At 58.7% G+C, this 18,565-nt stretch overlaps 1 protein-coding gene across 2 annotated transcripts in view; it reads left to right on the top strand.

The window, feature by feature from the left end:
• Positions 1–18,454, top strand: part of ZNF710 (zinc finger protein 710) — a 67,247-nt gene extending 48,793 nt beyond the window's left edge. The window contains exons 2-5 of one of the 2 annotated variants that reach the window (XM_043553936.1): positions 5,650–7,138; positions 11,286–11,477; positions 11,957–12,131; positions 15,729–18,454. In XM_043553936.1, coding sequence (XP_043409871.1) covers positions 5,678–7,138; positions 11,286–11,477; positions 11,957–12,131; positions 15,729–15,895 — 1,995 coding nt within the window. In that variant the 5' untranslated portion in view covers positions 5,650–5,677 and the 3' untranslated portion in view covers positions 15,896–18,454. Of the gene's footprint in view, positions 1–5,240; positions 7,139–11,285; positions 11,478–11,956; positions 12,132–15,728 lie in introns of those variants that run through there. The other variant, XM_043553935.1, reaches the window with a different exon arrangement.
• Positions 18,455–18,565: the final 111 nt, after the last annotated feature.

The raw sequence follows: 18,565 nt of genomic DNA, 5'->3' as shown, positions 1-18,565 counted from the left end.
CCTCACCCTGCCCCACAGGCTGAGGAATGCTTCCCCGGAGGCGGTGCCTGCGATGAACCTTAAAGGATGAGGGGGTTTTCACTCAGTGCAGGGGAAGGGCAGGCCTGGCAGAGGGGTCAGCCTGTGCAAAAGCCCTGAGGTAGGAAACAGGTGTTTGTGCATACGCACACTGCAGAGGTACAGGAAGATTTAGTGGAGGGTCAGGCAGAGCCTAGCTGGGGACAGCACCGAGCACTCAGCTAAGGCACGAGGACTTTATCCCATAGGCCACATGGCTGAGGGTGGGCTTGGGGCCACAACCTGTCTTTGCCTTGCCCTCTCACTGTGTGACCTTGGACCCGTCCCTTCCCCGGGCCTCCCTTTCCTCATCTGTAAAAAGAAGTGGTCGGGCACGGTGTACGTGTGGTTTGTGGGTCGGTGGCACTGTGTTGGTGGCCCAGCCACTCTGACTCCTGGAGGCGGGCTCAGCAAATCTGTCCACGGAGAAAAGGGGAAGCTGAGACAAAGGGAGACTCACACACTTCCCCCTTGGCCGCCGCCCCCCCCCCCCCCCCCCCCCCCCGCACCCCCGTCTGCTCCCTCGTTGCGGGCCTCACGCTGCTGAGTCCAGTGAGGCCCGGGGCTGGCAGAAGTGAGACTGTGGCAAGGAGCCCCGAGGTTTGCACAAGACTCCAGCTCTGGCTTCTGCTTCCTCTTCCTTTCTGGGGACGTGAGCGGATTTACCTTTAAGTCTTCAGTGAGGGAGAGGGCCGGGGAAATGGAGGGCGGTTTTGCCACAAGTTGAAGTCCATGAGTGCTTACACCTGGGACCGCCCTCTCTCCTCCCTGGAGAAGCCACCTGTCGCGCACACGCCAGGCTCAGCCTCTCTGGACCCAGGGGCCCAGGCGCACATAGAGCCCCAGCTCTAGAGCCCTCCCCTTTCCCCCCACTTCCTCGTCCCTCCCCCCTCCCCCTCTCTCCCTTCCCCTCCTTCCCTCTCTCCATCTCTCCCTCCCCCTCTTCCCCTCTCCCCCTCTAAGTCTCCCTCTCTCACTCTTCCCTCCCCCTTTCTCTCCCCTCTCACCTCCTCGGCCTCCCCACTTCTGCTGTGGCCTCGCTTCCCCCCACTCCCAGCTCCAGGGTTTAAGCTATTCCCTCCCCTTGGTTTCCCTGCCGGAGCCATGTCCTTTCTCTGCACCCTGGGGAACCAAGGGTACCCTGGCAGGAGGCTGAACTCCATCCTGCCCGGATGGATGCCCCTCTCCTCCTAGCAGGCTGTGGAGAGCCCGCGAAGGTCCCAGTTCCCCTCTCTCTTGGACACTGGTGAGCCCCGGCACGAGTGGTGGGGCAAAGGCCTTGCCCTGAGAGCGGAGCGCCACCAGGGGGCTCCAGGCCGATGACACAAGGGGCCTGGGTTGGGGGAGGTGCCTGGCTCCCCGGTGGTGCGCACCTGGCCGGGCTCTGCTCCCGCCCTGGGTAGCCTCAAGCTGGGGCCTAAACACCAGGGCCGGAGCCAGTGTGTGCGGAGGGGAGACCTAAAAGGTGGCCCAGGAGGAGGAGAAGTAGTGACACTGGGTTGCAGAGCCCCCGCCTGCCCAACGACCCGTTTCTCTGGGTGGCGGACGGAACACGCACGTGAAATGCAGGGGGATCAGATTCCGTCTGTCTCCTTTCTCGGGGCCTCTGTCTCCGCACACGGGGCCCCTGCGCAACCCGCACGCGCATGCGCAGGGTGGTGTGTGTTCTGCTCAGGCAAGTGTCTGTCCCGTGTACGTGGAAGGCAGGGTTTGGCCTGGCCAGGCGGGCACGGGGCTCGTGCGGACTCCAGGAGGAAGTGCGGTCGGGGTGCAGACCCGTAGGGGCCCCTGGCCGCCCTAGAGGGGACCCCGGAGCAGCCAGACAGGAATAGCCCCGAGGCTTCCCAGTCGCATTTTGCCCAGGGCCCAGGAGCACCTGCTGTCTCCCCGGGACCTGAGGACCCCCGGGCAGCACCTGGGAGCTGCGGCCGGGCCCACGCCCCTGACGCCACCTGCCAGGGTGCACAGGCAAAGGAACCGAGCTGGGCGCGCCGGGCCCGGATGGGGCCGGGCTGGAGGGCCCACAGGCCTGCCCGCAGACCCAGCTGTGCCCCGACAGGACGCTAAGCATGTGACTTAGGCGCAGGGTTCCTGGGCGGTGAAACGGAGTGCACGCGACCCCCACCCCCACTCCCCGTAGGGTGGCTTTTCGCATTAAATGACTCACCTGGGACCTTCTGAGCGCTCAGCAAAGCCAGACCTGTAGCCCTTTTGCCCACATTTGTGGCTCGTTGGCCCCTCTGCGTCCCGCCCCGCGTGGGCACAGACCCCTGAGCAGGTCCCTTTTTACACCCAGGCATGGGCTCCTGTCACAGAAACCTGGAGTGCAGCCCCAAAGTCAAAACCGCCTGCCTGCTCCCCCGGGAAGGGGACGCCTGCCTGGTCAGGGGCTGGGGTGATCCTTAGGAGTGGCCCCTTTCAGTCTTAAAGGTCACTCCTAACAGGATGGTCACCTGTACGGTGACCCGCCCCTCGGGGGGGACCACACCAGACCTGAGCTCCGGCTCCCCACTGGCTCCTCTGCCGCCAGAGTGAGGATTTCTTTGCTCCCGCTCCCCAGGTCCCTTGAGGTTGCCAGGAAGGGAGGGTGCCAGCTTTGGGGTTGAGGAGAGGAAGACAAAGAGAAAACTAACATTTTTTTTAAATTATGTTTTAAGTTTATTTATTCTGAGAGAGAGCATGTGAGCAAGTGCAGGCAGGGGAGGGGCAGAGAGAGCAGGAGAGAGAATCCCAAGCAGGCTCTATGCCATCAGCACGGAGCCCAACACAGGGCTCGAGCCCATGACTCTGGGTTCGCGACCTGAGCCGAAATCAAGAGTCAGACCCTCAAGCGACTGAGCCGCCCGGGGCGCCCCGAGGGAACGAACATTTGCACTGACGTCCTTACCTGTCCTTACCACCCCACGGCCAGGCACTGCGTCCCCTCCACAGAAATGAATCTGAGGCTCGGGACACTGTGGGATCTGCCCCAGCGAGAAAAGGGCAAAATGCGAATTTGAACTCCAAACCTAGCACAGGCTCCGTTGCTGGGGATGGGTTCCTCCCTCTGCTGGCCCTGACTTCAGGGCAGTCTAGAAAAAGTGCTGCGTTTGTGGTTCGCTCAAACCCACAACGGGGCGTGAAGGCTGTCACTTGAGCTGTGTCACACTGGCCACTGAGAGCAAAGGCAAGGATACTGCCCCACCGGGTGGCCCTAGGGGGCACAGTGGTCGCCTCTGAGGACTCCTTGAGGGCAGGACCCTGCCTCACCTCCCTCGAATGTCTGAGCACCAGGCCCAACCCATAGCAGGGATTTAGCAAAGTTTTTGTCGCGCTAGAAAATGAATGAGTTCTTAGTTCCTAGAATGAATGAGTTCTTGTCCCAGAAACACCCCAACCTTGGCAGAATTTGGGGCCCTGGAATGGAGAAATCTCTAGGCTCTGTGGCCTTACCAGCAGGACAATCTTCTTCCAGAGGTCTGGGCAAATAACGAAGTTAATTGTTTACATTTGGTGAGGGCTTTATAATTAACTAATCCCCCTTCACCGAGTTATGACCTGGGCCCTTGCAATGCTTCCTCGCAGGGGGTAGGTGTTTCCATTCCCATTTTTTAGATGGGGAAACTGAGGTGCAGAGGTGACTCTGAAGTGACTCTCCTCAGAGTGACTCTTGTCACTTGTAAGTGACAGAGCTAGGACTTGGGGCCCGAGCTGCCTGACCTCCATTTCCGTGTTCTTTCCAGCAGGGGAAGTGGGGGTGGGCTGAATCAGGTGTAGCCCCTCCAGCCTGTTCCAGGTGGACCCTGAACCCCGTGTCAGGTTCTGTTCCTCTGACCCCTTCCACGAGAGCCTTCCTTGAAGATTAATAGTTTAATCTGTAGTGTCTGTTTCAAGGAAGCTAAATTCCTGTCTGGGGTATTTTATTTTTAGCCCGCTTCAGGAAGGGGAAGCTGCACCGGCCTGTGGGGGGAGGGAGACACCAGGCTCGGAGCCGGCTTCCTGAGGAAAGGCCGCAGCCCGCGCCATGCGCCTGACCGTGACCCTGAGACCAGACCAGGCAAGGCAGGCGGGAGCCACCCCAGGAATGTCTTTCCCCTTCGCCTGGAGCAGGCGCTGAGCGGGGTGGGCGTTCTAACCGTGCCCTCCCACATCCGGGGCACACATCCTGGTCCCGGGGAGGCCCGGAGAGGGCGCCAGGGTGGGCGGGGAGGGCCGGGAAGTCCCAGGAACAGGTGGAATTTGAGGAAAGCCTGGGAGGCCGGCGGCAGGGGCTGGGTGCTCAGCACGGGTGCGGGTGCGAGAACCCTGTGCAAGGCCGGCTACTCCGCCCCTAGGAAGGCCAGTGCACCCGGGGTCTGGACCGGGCAGGTGGGTGCCTTGGCTTCTGTGAAAGAACCTGGTAGGTCAGAGAGCGTGCCTGGGAACCTGGGAGCTGGCTCCTCAGACATGTTAGCCATCACGAGGCCCTTCCTTCAAATCAGATCTCACATGAGGTTCCAGTTGTACAAATCAGATAAAAGCTGTATTTAAAAAAAAAATTTTTTTTTAAATGTCTATTTATTTTTGAGACAGAGGGCGAGTGGGGGGAGGAGCAGAGAGGGAGGGAGACACAGCATCTGAAACTGGCTCCAGGCTCTGGGCTGTCAGCACAGAACCCCATTTGGGGCTCAAACCCCTGAACCGCGAGATCATGGCCTGACCCCAAGTCCAACGCTTAAGCGACGGAGCCACCCAGGCACCCCAAGAGCTGTATTTTTAATTGGCATACATTTGGATATCTGAATGTATTATACTTAGCTAATCCAGAACAGTAACCTGTTGTGACAGACACAGTCTTAGAGCATCAGGCTTGAAAGACAGATCGACCTCGGCTCCTTATTTATTTTTTCTTTCTTTATTTTTAACCAAAGCACCTCACTCGTATGGTCAAGCCATTACAAATGGTGACAGCTGTTTAACACCTCACCGTACAGTCTGAGGGTCTGTGCGAAATTAATTGCCTTGGCAACAAAGCCAGCGGAGCTACAGAATGTGTTGGAATGAGGTGTATATTACATGTAGGGAGATGGGTTTTCCAAAATTGATTTGTAAAATAGAGGGGGGCCCCTGGGTGGCTCGGTGAAGCGTCAGAATCTTGATAACCCTCAGGTCATGATCTCACCGTAGGTGGGATCCAGGCCCTCGCCGGCTTGGGATTCTCTCTCTCTTCTCTCTGCCCCTCCCCTTCTCCTGCTCTCTCCCAAGATAAATAAACTTTAAAGTAGAACTTTACTTTCTGCGATTTTGAATCCGATTTTTGAGCGGCTCTTGGAAAGACATTATGGGGAACCTACTTTAAGAACCGCCGAGGCAATTCGACCCTCCTGTGGCAGGTGGGAAGACCGAGGCCAACAAGGGGGCGGGGCTTACCCAGGATCCCACAGGGAGATGGAGAAGATGGTCAGATATGCGGAGGGTGTCATTGCTCCCGGTAATTCCAAGTGTGTCCTGTTCCCAGGGCAGGAGGAGAAAGACGTCAGGGACGGACACACCCCGGATCGGCCAAGCGCTCGCCGAATGCGTGTCTGCGTGTTGTTGTGTGTGCGGCATTAACGTTCCCTTCTCTTCCCGCAGCGATGCCCTCCTAGCCAGCCGCCACGGGATGGAGGGCTTCATGGACTCAGGGACACAGACGGATGCCGTGGTGGTGCTGTCCTTGGCTCAGGCCGCCGTGCTGGGCCTGGTCTCGGAAAATGAGCTCTTTGGAGCCACCATAAGCGCCGAAGCCTTCTACCCGGACCTGGGGCCTGAGCTGTCCGGGACGGCCATCGGGGAGCCCGGGCCCCCGGGCCCCGACATCTACCAGCTGGCCTGCAACGGGCGGGCCCTGGAGGAGCCGGCGGAAGAGGAGGTGCTGGAGGTGGAGGCGGCCTTCGAGAAGCACACCCGGCGGAAGACGCGGCCGCCCGTGCGGCTGGTGCCCAAGGTCAAGTTCGAGAAGGTGGAGGAGGAGGAGGAGCAGGAGGTCTACGAGGTGTCTGTGCCTGGTGACGACAAGGACGCAGGCCCAGGGGAGGCCCCCGCCGAGGCGGCCAGTGGCGGCTGCGAGCCCCTGGTGCAGAGCAGCGCCGTCAAGATGATCGACCTCAGCGCCTTCAGCCGCAAGCCCCGGACGCTGCGGCACCTGCCCCGAGCCCCGAGGCCGGAGCTGGACGCGGCCCCCTTCGACCCCCACTTCCCAGACCCGGCCCGGGACGGCTTCTCCGAAGCCGGCATGGCGCTGCCGGGGCCGGAGGCCCTGCCCGCGGAGTGTGGCTTCGAGCCGCCCCACCTGGCCCCCCTGAGCGACCCCGAGGCCCCCACCATGGAATCCCCGGAGCCCGTGAAGCCGGAGCAGGGCTTCGTGTGGCAGGAGGCGGGCGAGTTCGAGGCCGACTCGGCGGGCGCGACGGCGGAGCGCCACAAGAAGGCCCAGCTGGACCGGCTGGACATCAACGTGCAGATCGACGACTCCTACCTGGTGGAGGCGGGTGACCGCCAGAAGCGCTGGCAGTGCCGCATGTGCGAGAAGTCCTACACGTCCAAGTACAACCTGGTGACGCACATCCTGGGTCACAACGGCATCAAGCCGCACTCGTGCCCGCACTGCAGCAAGCTCTTCAAGCAGCCCAGCCACCTGCAGACGCACCTGCTGACGCACCAGGGCACCCGGCCCCACAAGTGCCAGGTGTGCCAGAAGGCCTTCACGCAGACCAGCCACCTCAAGCGCCACATGCTGCTGCACTCCGAGGTCAAGCCGTACAGCTGCCACTTCTGCGGCCGCGGCTTCGCCTACCCCAGCGAGCTCAAGGCCCACGAAGTGAAGCACGAGAGCGGCCGCTGCCACGTCTGCGTCGAGTGCGGCCTGGACTTCTCCACCCTGACCCAGCTCAAGCGCCACCTGGCCTCCCACCAGGGCCCCACCCTCTACCAGTGCCTCGAGTGCGACAAGTCCTTCCACTACCGCAGCCAGCTGCAGAACCACATGCTCAAGCACCAGAACGTGCGGCCCTTCGTGTGCACGGAGTGCGGCATGGAGTTCAGCCAGATCCACCACCTCAAGCAGCACTCCCTCACCCACAAGGTAGGGCCGGCCCGGCTGGCGCCTCCCCCCCCCCCGGGGCCCCGCCCCTTCGCCGCCCGGGGCCCCGCCCCTCTCCCCCACCCTCCAGGGCCCCGCCCCTCTCCCCCGCGGGGCGCCGCCCCCCTTACCCTCCACGACCCCTCCCCCACCCTCCAGGGCCCCGCCCCTCTCCCCTGCGGGGCGCCTCCCCCCTTACCCTCCACGACCCCTCCCCCACCCTCCAGGGCCCCGCCCCTCTCCCCTGCGGGGCGCCTCCCCCCTTACCCTCCAGGACGCATCCCTCACCCTCCCAGGGCCCCGCCCCTCTCCCCCAGGGCACCTCCCCCCTTTCCCCCTAGGGTCCCTCCTCCACCCTCCCAGGGCCCCGCCCCTCTCATCCCCAGGGCGCCTCCCCCCTTACCCTCCAGGACCCCTCCCCCACCCTCCCAGGGCCCCGCCCCTCTCACCCCCAGGGCGCCTCCCCCCTTACCCTCCAGGACCCCTCCCCCACCCTCCCAGGGCCCCGCCCCTCTCCCCCAGGGCGCCTCCCCCCTTTCCCCCTAGGGTCCCTCCTCCACCCTCCCAGGGCCCCGCCCCTCTCACCCCCAGGGCGCCTACCCCCTTACTCTCCAGGACCCATCCCCTCCCTCGGAGAGCCCCTCCCCTCTCCTTCCCAGGACCCCTCACCCCCCCCAGGGCCCCTCCCAAGGGCCCTGCCCCAGATCTGAGGTCCCTCCTGTAGGTCTTCCACCCGGTGCTTACAAAATAGTGCTTGAGATCATCTAGGCGCTAATATAGATGGTACGCAGATGAACTTTTCTTATGTTTCTAGTTACGTGTTTATTGGGATGAGTATTAGAAAAAATACAATTGAAATTAGGGGGTTTTTTAATAGCAAAACTTACTTTGTAAAGTTTTGAGTGAGGGGCACCTGGGTGGCTCAGTCCGCTGAGCAGCCAGCTTTGGCTCGGGCCATGGTCTCATGGTTCACGGGTTGGAGCCCAGAATTGGGCTCTCTGCTGTCAGCGTGGAGCCCGCTTCAGATCCTCTGTCCCTCTCTCTCTGCCCCTCCCCTGCTAATGCTCGCTTGCTCTCTCTCTCTCTCTCTCTCTCTCAAAAATAAACATTTTGGGGAGCGCCTGAGTGACTCAGTCGGTTAAGCATCCAGCTCTTGATTTTAGCTCAGGTCATGATCCCTGGGTTTGTGGGAAACCCCCCCGGGGGTACTCTGTGCCCACAGCCTGGAGCCTGCTTCAGAGCCTCTGCCTCCCTCTCTCCGCCCCTCCCCCACTCTCACCTGCTCCCTCTCTCAAAAATAAATAAACGTTAAAAAAATTAAGATAAATAAACGTTTTTAAAAAATAAATAAAATAAAAAATTTTGAATGCAATATTTGAGGAACCCCTGCAGGCCCCGGGGAACACAGTTGGAGAATCACTGAAGCAGCCTGCCCTTCCTTCCTATTTTAGACTGGAGGGTCGAGGCCAGGAGGCCCCAAGGCAACAGACATGACAGAAATACAGAGGGTTTCCTTTCTTCTTGTAACTGCAAAAGTGTATCAAAACCTGTGCCTTCCCTTTAGGAAAAGTTTAATTATCTTTTCTTTCTTTCTTTCTTTCTTTCTTTCTTTCTTAGTTTATTTATTTTGAGAGCAACAGAGACAGCATGAGTGGGGGAGGGGCAGAGAGCAAGTGACACAGAATCCCAAGCAGGCTCCACTCTCAGCCAGAGCTGAGACCACCCCCACCCCTTCCCAGACCTGGCCCCAGAACCTAGCATCATGCTTCCTGAGCCGGAGGCTTGGCCCCCAGAGTGTGGCTTTGAGCCACCCTACGTGGCCCCCCTGAGCGGGACTCAAACCCGTGAAACCGTGAGATCATAACCTGAGCTGAAACCAAGAGTCAGACGCTTAACCGACGGAGCCACCCAGGTGCCCCAAAATACATTTCGTTTGAAAAGAGAGCAGATGCAAGGGGAAATACTTGTTACGGAGAAGGCCAGTGTGGCCAAACGAGGCAGAGCGGTTTGTGGGGCTAGAAGATGAAACACACCGTCCTGCTCCACTATGTCCCTTAGACGTAACTTTGACCCATTGTCCCCTGCCGCCCTTCCCGTCCCTTCAGCCACTGCCCCCCCTCCCAGAGGTCCTTCTGTCCAGGCAGACGGAACGAGGCCTCTCGGGTCCCCCAGCCCCTCTCTGGCGCTTAGGCTGCCCCATCGTTTCTACCCCAGATCCGACCAGCTTCACGCTTTGACGCTGAGTGTGTGCACAGCTCCCACCTTCCCTCGTGGCAGCCTTAGGGACACTCCAGGGCCAGCCTGTGTCCTCGCCTCTCCTGTGCACACGGCAGTGAGTGCGGGAGTGAGGGCCTGTCAGGCCTTCCCTGCCCCGGGAACGTTTTCTACCGGCGCAGAGATGATTTGTAGGTTTTTGTTTTTGTTTTTGTTTTTTTTAATTTTTTTTTCAACGTTTATTTATTTTTGGGAGAGAGACAGAGCATGAACGGGGGAGGGGCAGAGAGAGAGGGAGACCCAGAATCGGAAACAGGCTCCAGGCTCCGAGCCATCAGCCCAGAGCCCGACGCGGGGCTCGAACTCCCGGACCGCGAGATCGTGACCTGAGCTGAAGTCGGACGCTTAACCGACTGCGCCACCCAGGCGCCCCTGATTTGTAGGTTTTATGGCAGCTGTTCCCCCCCAGTCAGCTGGTAGAGCTGCGGAAGTGTGTTAAGAAGGACTCTGAAGCTGAGTCTGAGCTCAGCCTTAAAAGCAGAGCAGGGGTGAGGGTGAGAGTGATACGCACTCGTGCCCCGTTCGTACCGTCTTTCTCCTCTACCGAAAACCCCCACAAGTCTGCAGAGCGTCCAAAGAGAAATAATACTGTGAAGCAAAACTGAAAACAAGAATCAAAGGCTAAGAAAATCGCACATAGCTCTGTCATGGGCGTGAATTTGCACTACGTGTGCAACATGCCCTTGGGCGGGAGGCGGCCCCGGGGCAGGGCCCCCTGGTGGTCAGACACCTCTTCAGCGTGTCCAGCAAGCATACCCACGAAATGACGTGTCCCCATCTGCTAAAAGAAAGAGACACAGGCACCGTTACATTATGACACGAAACTTTGTCTCAAATAAGCACTTGGGACAGCAGCTGTGACCACAGACATGTGTCTGTCCTACTGGGGATCTTCTAAGTTACTGACTCAGCAAAGAGATGAGCCCCCAACTTTTGTCCTTTCCTCCCCGGACAATACATCAGACCCCCTGTGCCCACAGCACCCTGCCCCGCACTGGGGGTCACCTGCAGACCACGAAAGACCATGTTGACAGTCAAACCAGAGGGTTTTCCCCTGGAATTTTTGTCTCCTGGGGCCGAGCGTCCCAAACTCCTTCAGTGATGGGAGTCACTTGGGGGACCTGCTGAGACTAAAAATTCCTGGGCCCACTGGATCGGGATCTCCAGGGAGGAATCTCCTGAGAGGCTGTATGGGTAACGAGAACTTCAGGTGGTTCTTATCACCAGGGAAGCTTGCAGAACTCTCGTGGGGTCAAGTGGATGGGCTCCAGAGGTTTGGGAACTCTTGTACTCAGATTCGAGTGTCATTTTTCCTGGAGCGTCCATGCTTTTAATCATATTCTCAAAGGGGTCCGTGAACCAGAAAGACCACTGAAGGATGGGACTGAGGGGGAAGACGCATACACAGGCTCTTGACCTGAGGACAGTCCACCAGGCTACGGCTGCCTTCTTGGCCACAGGTCCCTGGCGCCTGGCGTGTGTGATGCTGGCTTGTAGCAGGTGCCCAGGGAATAGTTGCTGGATGAATGAATGAATGAATGAATGAAATGAACGAATGAATGAATGAACACATTCGCCTTGGTGTGCTGGTGCAAACCTACAGGTACACCTGCCAAGGTGAGCGGGAGACAGCGGGTGTGTGGGCAGGAACCATGAGGCCCAGCCAGTCTCTGCCTATGACTGGAGGACTTCCTGGAGTAAGTGGCCCTGCCCCAACATTCCCCCACTTTAAACACATGGTCCCTGTTCAGAACACCCCCAGGAAGTCATTTCACTCAGACACTATGGTACACACACACACACACACACACACTTCCAGAGGCTGTGCCCGTCGTGTGGCCCTGACCATCACCCCTTCCTCCCCACCCCCCGCCAGGGCGTGAAGGAGTTCAAGTGCGAGGTGTGCGGCCGGGAGTTCACCCTGCAGGCAAACATGAAGCGACACATGCTGATCCATACCAGCGTCCGGCCCTACCAGTGCCACATCTGCTTCAAGACCTTCGTGCAGAAGCAGACCCTCAAGACGCACATGATTGTACACTCGCCTGTGAAGCCATTCAAATGCAAGGTACCGGGCTGTCGGGGCCCCAAGGCGGGATGTCCCCACGGGCCGCCCAGAGTCAGCACGACGGCCGCAGCTGAGACCCACTCAGAGCTGGCCTGGCCAGCACGAGCAGGGGAGCCCAGCTTGGGGTGAAAATGCCAGGGTTCAGAGCCTACAAGCTGCTGCGGTTGTATTTTTTTCAAAGCTGGGGAGAGGGTGACGGTCCCCGCACAGCCCCAGGGAAAGAGCCCAGGCGTGGGACTCTGTGTGGTCGGAGAGCCGGGCCCTGGGCTTCTGGTAACCCCAGCTCAGGGAGGGGGGTACAGTGACCAGCAAGGAGCGGCTTCCACTCTGTCTCACAGGCCCTTGGGGTCACAGGGGAAAAGGACAGAGTGAGTGCCGTGCATAGCGATGGGGACTCCGGCTGCGCCGGGGAGGCGGGAGCGGGCAGGGGGTTCGGGGACGGCGGGCTCCCCGAGGGCTCAGGAGTCGGTGTGTTCCAGGTGTGTGGGAAGTCCTTCAACCGCATGTACAACCTGCTGGGCCACATGCACCTGCACGCGGGCAGCAAGCCCTTCAAGTGCCCCTACTGCTCCAGCAAGTTTAACCTCAAGGGCAACCTGAGCCGGCACATGAAGGTCAAGCATGGTGTCATGGACATCGGCCTGGACAGCCAAGGTGGGTGGGCCATGCGCAGCGGATGGAGCGGGAGCAGCGCTGTCACGGCACACTCAGGAGCCTCCTGGCCGGTTAGGGGCGTGGGGAGGCCGGCCAGGCCAGAGACCTCACTGGGATGCGCTCAGGTCTGGGGAGGAGGCACCCTGGAAGGTCGTCACGGTGATAATGATGAGATATTTATGTATTCTTCAGAGGACTTAAGTGGGCCCACATAAACAATAATAAATACAAATAAATAACCTTTTTTTTTTTTTTATGTTTAATTTATTTTTGAGAGAGAGAAAGAGAAAGCACGGGAGGGACAGAGAGAGAGAGAGAGAGGGAGACACAGAATCCAAAGACAGCCTCCAGGCTCTGAGCTAGCTGTCAGCACAGAGCCCGACGCGGGGCTCGAACCCACGAACCGTGAGATCGTGACCTGAGCCGAAGTCGGACGCTTAACCGACTGAGCCACCCAGGCGCCCCAAAAATAATAAGTAATATTGATCGAGTGCTAACTGTGTGCCAGGCCTTTATTAACTCACATGGTCCTCACGGTGAGGTTGGCTCTGTTATTATCCCCATTTTTGAGATGCAGGGACTGGAGGACAGAGCAGTTAGGTAACTCATGCAAGATCGCAACACACAGGAGGTGACAGACACTTTTATGTTGACGACTAGGAGATGACATTTAAAATAAATGGAGGGGGAAGAAATTAACAAAAGGGAAAATAGCCGCTGGAAAGATGAGGGAAGCCAGGTGAGGTCACAATTCCAGATGTACCACGGGAGGGTCAGTGGACATCCCTGGGGAGCTCCGAGCATCCCAGCAGCCAAGGCAAAGAGTGTAATGCGATCCATCACACTCCTGTAGTGCTTGCCAAAGAGAACGTAGCCCACGTACTCAGGTAAGGGGCCTCACCCCTGTGCTGGGTGGAGGTTTCATAGGCTCTTTGTTGTCACATCCGTAAGGTTAGTGATGGCCTCTCCCCTCAACACTTGTCAGTAGTGGAAAACATTAGTCTCTCGGGCCTTACTGAGGGGAGGAGGCACTTTAGACATTCTGCCGGAAGCAAGAGATGATGGCGCTTCAGGGAGGTTCCTTGTACAGTCAGGAGCTATCTGACTCTCTGGTGCACCTTCTGAGACAAGGTAGCCGGGAACATGCCTGGACGAGAAGGGGTGAGTTGACTTGCCCGGACTTAACTCACGAGCAGTCCGTCAGATGCTGGGGGGTGCCTACGATAATCCCGAATCGGTTTTGCAGCAGCTAACCAGGGAGTGGCCTGGGTTTTCTGGCAGAAACAGGCGTCCTCAGTTTTCTGTTCTTGGGGGCAAGGATGAAACCCTGTTGGCTGCAGACCGGTGCCCTCTGTAGCCCCTTCTTCCTATGCAAAGTGTGGCACAAGAACCAACAATACGGGTGGGCATCACCTGGGATCTCGCTAGAACTGCAGACTCAGCCCTACCCCAGCTCTGCTGAGTCAGAATCTGCATTTCCAAAAAGATCTCAGGGCGGTTTGTTTGCACGGTGGGGTTTCAGAAGCAAGGAGCTAGGGTGGTGGTTTCAGACATTAGTATTCACTGGAAACGCTTGGAAGCTTGTTAAAACACCTGGCTGGGCTCCACCCCCAGCGTGTCTGCATCTGTACGTCTGGGTCATGCTGCAGAATTTGCATTTCCAGCAAGTTCTCAGGGGATACCGAGGCTGCTGATCAGGGACCTCCCTTGGAGAACCTTCGATCTAGACTCTAAAAGGACTGGCACTCAAACTTGGCTGCACGTTGGAAGCACCCGGGGAATTTTTTAAATGCTGATGCCGGAGTCGCAACCCCAGAGATTCAGATGTAATTGATCTGGCATACGGCCTAGGATCGGCACTTTAAGGCACTTTATAGGCTGTTTTTTTTTTAATGTTTGTTTATTTATGAGAGAGAGAGAGAGAGCACAAGCAGGGGAGAGGCAGAGAGACAGAGGGAGACACAGAATCTGAAGGAGGCTCCGGGCTCCGAGATGTCCGCACAGAGCCCAATGCGGGGCTCGAACTGACCAGCTGTGAGATCATGACCTGAGCCAAAGTCAGACGCTCAATCGACTGAGCCACCCAGGTGTGCCAGCACTTTAAAGCACTTGAGATAATTCTCTGTGCGGTAGAGTTTGAGAGCCCCTGCGCCCCGCAGACCTGCCATGCATCTAACCTACCGGGAGGGAGCGGAGAAGAACTCTTCCCGTTGGAAACAGGTCTCTGCACACCTTGACCCCAGGGGGTGGTGAAGGCACAGGCTCTGTCCCGTGAGGTCAGTCACCAGGAATGTGCAGGACGGCTTTCTTGCTGGCTGCACCAGGGAGTAAGGTGATTGACACTGGAATGGCTGGGACCCAAGCCAGCCTGCCTCTCGCGTATAACCTTGATCTGAGAAGCTCAGGCTTGACAGGAAGACTCACAGTGTGTCAGATGCTCTGGGTGCACGTACACACACGCACACTCAGGCTGGCCTTCTTCAGAGCTGGCTGATTCGGCCCCATAATAATGACACGGGGCGGGGAGGCTCCCTCCGTCTGTTTGAGGCATTAGCTGTGATTTTCCTCATGGTCACAAGATGGCTGCCAACAGTCGTCAGGGCAGTGTGCTTCCTTGTGCACAACCAGTGGGGAGAGTAAGAGCCTCTTCCCTTTTGCTCTAGGAAACCAGTGAGAATTGGGTGACTTCAGAGATTTCACACACAGGCCTTTCCTCGTGATTCACTGGCCTGAATTCATTCCTGAACCGCTCGTCGGTAAGGGGTGAGGTTACCCTCACACCATTGGTTCTCCACTGGGGGTGAGTCTGCCGACGTTTGGCTGAGTCTGGAGACATTTTTGATTGTTGTACCTGGGGTACCCAGGCGCCCCTCCCTCCTGCCATTTGAGGCAGAGCAGAACAGTGGATCAAAACAACAGTGCTTTCGGGGCACCTGGATGGCTCAGTCGGTTAAGCGTCTGACTCCGGCTCAGGTCATGATCTCACGGTTTGTGAGTTCGAGCCCCTCGTCGGGCTCTGTGCCGACAGCTCGGAGCCTGGAGCCTGCTTCAGATTCTGCGTCTCCCTCTGTCTCTGCCCCTCCCCCGCTCGCACTCTGTCTCTCTCGCTCACTCAAAAATAAACAAACAAAATTAAAACAACAGTGCTTTTGCTGGGTGCTCTTTGGCAAGTTGGTTAACCTCTCTGAACTTCCTTTTGACCTCCTACACGGGGTTGCTGGGAGTATTTGTGAGAAGTACCACGCGTGCAGTTCGTGCTAAGCGAGTGGTGTTGCAGAAACACGACAGAGAGCAGCAGGCTTGCATGTGGCCAAGAGATCCTGCAGAGGACCCCTAGGAGAGGCAAGAGAGGCATGACAAAGAAAAGTTCAAGGCCAGCCCTGCACCCACCCACACAACTTTAGGGCTCAGGTCTGGTGACCCAGGCGAGAAGCCACAGGGAGCCTGGGGGCCTCTCCGTGCAGGAAGGGAGGCAGCTGAGAATCCTCTGGAAGCGAGGACTAGGAAATCCCGCAGGAAGGTCCTCTGCCTCCGTGTAGAAGGGCCTGGCTCTTCCCACGAGGCGGCATCCGGGCCTCACGCGCGCCTCTCTTGCAGACCCCATGATGGAGCTGACGGGCACGGACCCCTCGGAGCTTGACAGCCAGCAGGAGACGGAAGACTTCGAGAACGCCTATACGTACGCTGGCGTGCACAGCAGCACCGAGGCCAGCGTCCTCACCGAGCAGGCCATGAAGGAGATGGCCTACTACAACGTGCTATAGCACAAGCCGGGCGCCCACAGGGCGAGGAGGGCTTGGGACGCGGGGGGAGACCCACGTGCCGCGGGCGCACCTCCCGCGGCTGAGAAAGCTACTGCCCCGCTGGCCCGAGCCCTCCCCTCCCACGGAGTCGTTTGCACCACCTCGGGACCCGTAGACCAAATGGAGACTGTACTACTGGCCTCAGCTGTGAACCAGGCCCAGGCCCCAGGCATCTGGGGGAGGAAGGAGAGCACAGGAGGCCCAGCTCTGGGTCTCCTTGGCCTGCTGCTGTGGGAGGGTGGGAGGAATGCTGATCGGGGCCGCTGGGGGATAGGTCACGGGGGCACGGGTCCGTGGGTCTCTCCGGGGGCCCAGCCGAGCTGGGGCAGCCAGTGGGGAGGGGTCTGATGCGCTTCCTGTCGGCTCCTCCTGGGGTCCCGGCACCGGAGGAAGAGAGAACGTGAGTCTTGCCTTGTTTCTCCTCTGGACCAACTCCTGCCTCTAGGGATGTTTGAGCTCCTGTGCTGGTCAGCACTGCCCCCCCCCCCCCCCCCCGATCCCTCACCAGCCCCTGGGCCGCCAAAAGCCCAGGCCCCAGAGCCCCCCTTCCCCACCTTGTCCACAAACAGCCAGGCGGGGCCCTCTGCCTTCTACCTCCTGGTGCCTCCCGCGCTCTCCTCCAGCCAGGCATGCATGCCCCCCGGGTCCTGGCGTTAGGAAAGCAGGGTGTAGCCCAGCCCCCGGCGAATGCCCGCTCCAGCCAACCCCCAGAAGGCCCCCCTCCAGCCATTGAAACGTGGGTGTCCCTAAAGTGGATTTCAACAAATGTCATCCGGTTCTGTGCTGAACTGGTCCCCGCACCAGGGTCCCCCGATGTGAACAAAGCTGGGATGTGCCTTTCGCTGGGCACACACTGAGACAGATGGGGGCCCCCTCGAGTGAGGGGCAGGGCACAGCAAAGGGATCACGGGGACTGAGAGGGGCTGTCCCCAGAGAAGGCCAAGGACCACCTGGGGGGTGGCTGGAGTATTTTATTATTAACAAGTATCCATTTTGAGGATGGGGACAGCCAAGACTCAACAGGTTCCCAGAAAGAACAACATAGTTAAAAAGAAAATGAAGACCATAGAGAAAAAAAAAATTTTGAGCAAAAGGGGTATTTTGAAGGTAATTTATTATTTTTTTTTCCTTTCCAACTCTGTCACCTATTCTTTCTGCTGGAGATCATTTTCTTTTTCCTAATGGAAGCTCCCTTGTGTGCCGTGAGCGCTTCACGCCTCCCCAAGCTCCGGTGGCCCTCCAGGCAGGACTCCGGCGCGGAGGGGGGCTGGCAGGGAGCCTCGGGCCCTGGCGAGAGGCAGGACGCAGAGCTGGGCAGGCCCTCCGCCCCTGCCCGGCCTCTCCAGCCAGTGACTCGCTCTGCACCACCCACCTCAGCGGCCAAGGCTGCTCGATTCTGCTCAGCCGACAGCTCCCTCCCTTGCTTGCCTACTCTCATCGCCTCTGTCCCCGCGCCAGCTCCTGCCCTGGGAACCGAAGACAGGCCCAGGGCATGAAATAGTACATTCAGGAATGCTAGGGCACCCGGACTCCTGCCCACTCGCCTCCTGAGGCCTCAGTGGAGAGGGGCAGGCAGGGCTGTCCCCAAAGGCACGAAGGAGGTGAAGCCACCAACTTCAGCCCAGAAACCAGGAAAGGAGGGGGAACAGCCAGGGTGGGGTGGGGGGGGGGACCAGTTTGAAATGCAGCTGACTACCCCCAAAGCTGTACCCTTAGTGAAGGACCAAGCCAGGCTTCAGGGTGGCTGTGATCAGGACTGAGGGGAGGACAAGGTGGCCTCGGGATCAGGCAGCCAGGTGCCCCTTCCTTCTCTGCTTAAGCTCATGCTAAGGGGCAACAAACGAGAGGACTGGGGGCTCAAAGGAGCCTTTTCCCCTCCAGAACCCCGAGGCCCCCCCCAGCCCCCCAGGTGCCCGCCATGATGACCCTCAGGTGGCAGTGACCCCCGTCACTGTAGAAGACATTTTCTCCTGCTGAGCAGAAGCATCACCCCCTGCAAACTACCTCTTCCCACAATGTCTTTCTCCCCTGGTACCAAAAAGAACCCTGTACCTCCTCCTTCTCCTCCTCCTCCTCCTCTTTCCTGCCAGCGCAGTGGCCTTGGTCTTGGAAACCCAAGGGAGACGGTCTGGCCCCCAGGGCGGGGCTCTCCTTTCCTCCCCCAGCCCTGCCATCAGCTCGGCCCTCTGCGAGGTTCAATACTTGAACGCCCCCTGCCCTGTGCCTTGGACCCAGGCAAAGCTAAGAGAAGGAAACAGCACAACTTAAACAATTTGAGCTGGGGGGTGGTCTCGGCAAGGCTCCTGTCCTCACCCCTCCCCAACCTCTCAAGAGAGGCGTGCGGCCTCTTGGGTGACTTGGAAACTCCTGGACGAATTCCATTCTAACTTATTTTGACGTGTATACGAACCAACTGTTTAGAAATTCCACTTGTGCAAAGCCCTACTGTGTTTTTATGTTCCCGTTTAAGAGAGAAGTTTACTTAGCAATAATTATAAATAAATGAATATTCTTTAGCGAGGTGACTGTGAGTGCTTCTTCCCGTGGTTCTTGGGGACTTGCTCCTCACCCCTCCCCCAGAAGGAACTCCCAACAAAGCTGCCCTGCCCCACACAGCAGGGCATCCGTCGC

This window comes from Prionailurus bengalensis, chromosome B3, assembly GCF_016509475.1.
Source record: "Prionailurus bengalensis isolate Pbe53 chromosome B3, Fcat_Pben_1.1_paternal_pri, whole genome shotgun sequence".
NCBI classification, from domain to species: Eukaryota; Metazoa; Chordata; class Mammalia; order Carnivora; family Felidae; genus Prionailurus; species Prionailurus bengalensis.
This window is presented reverse-complemented; position numbering and strand designations above follow the sequence as displayed.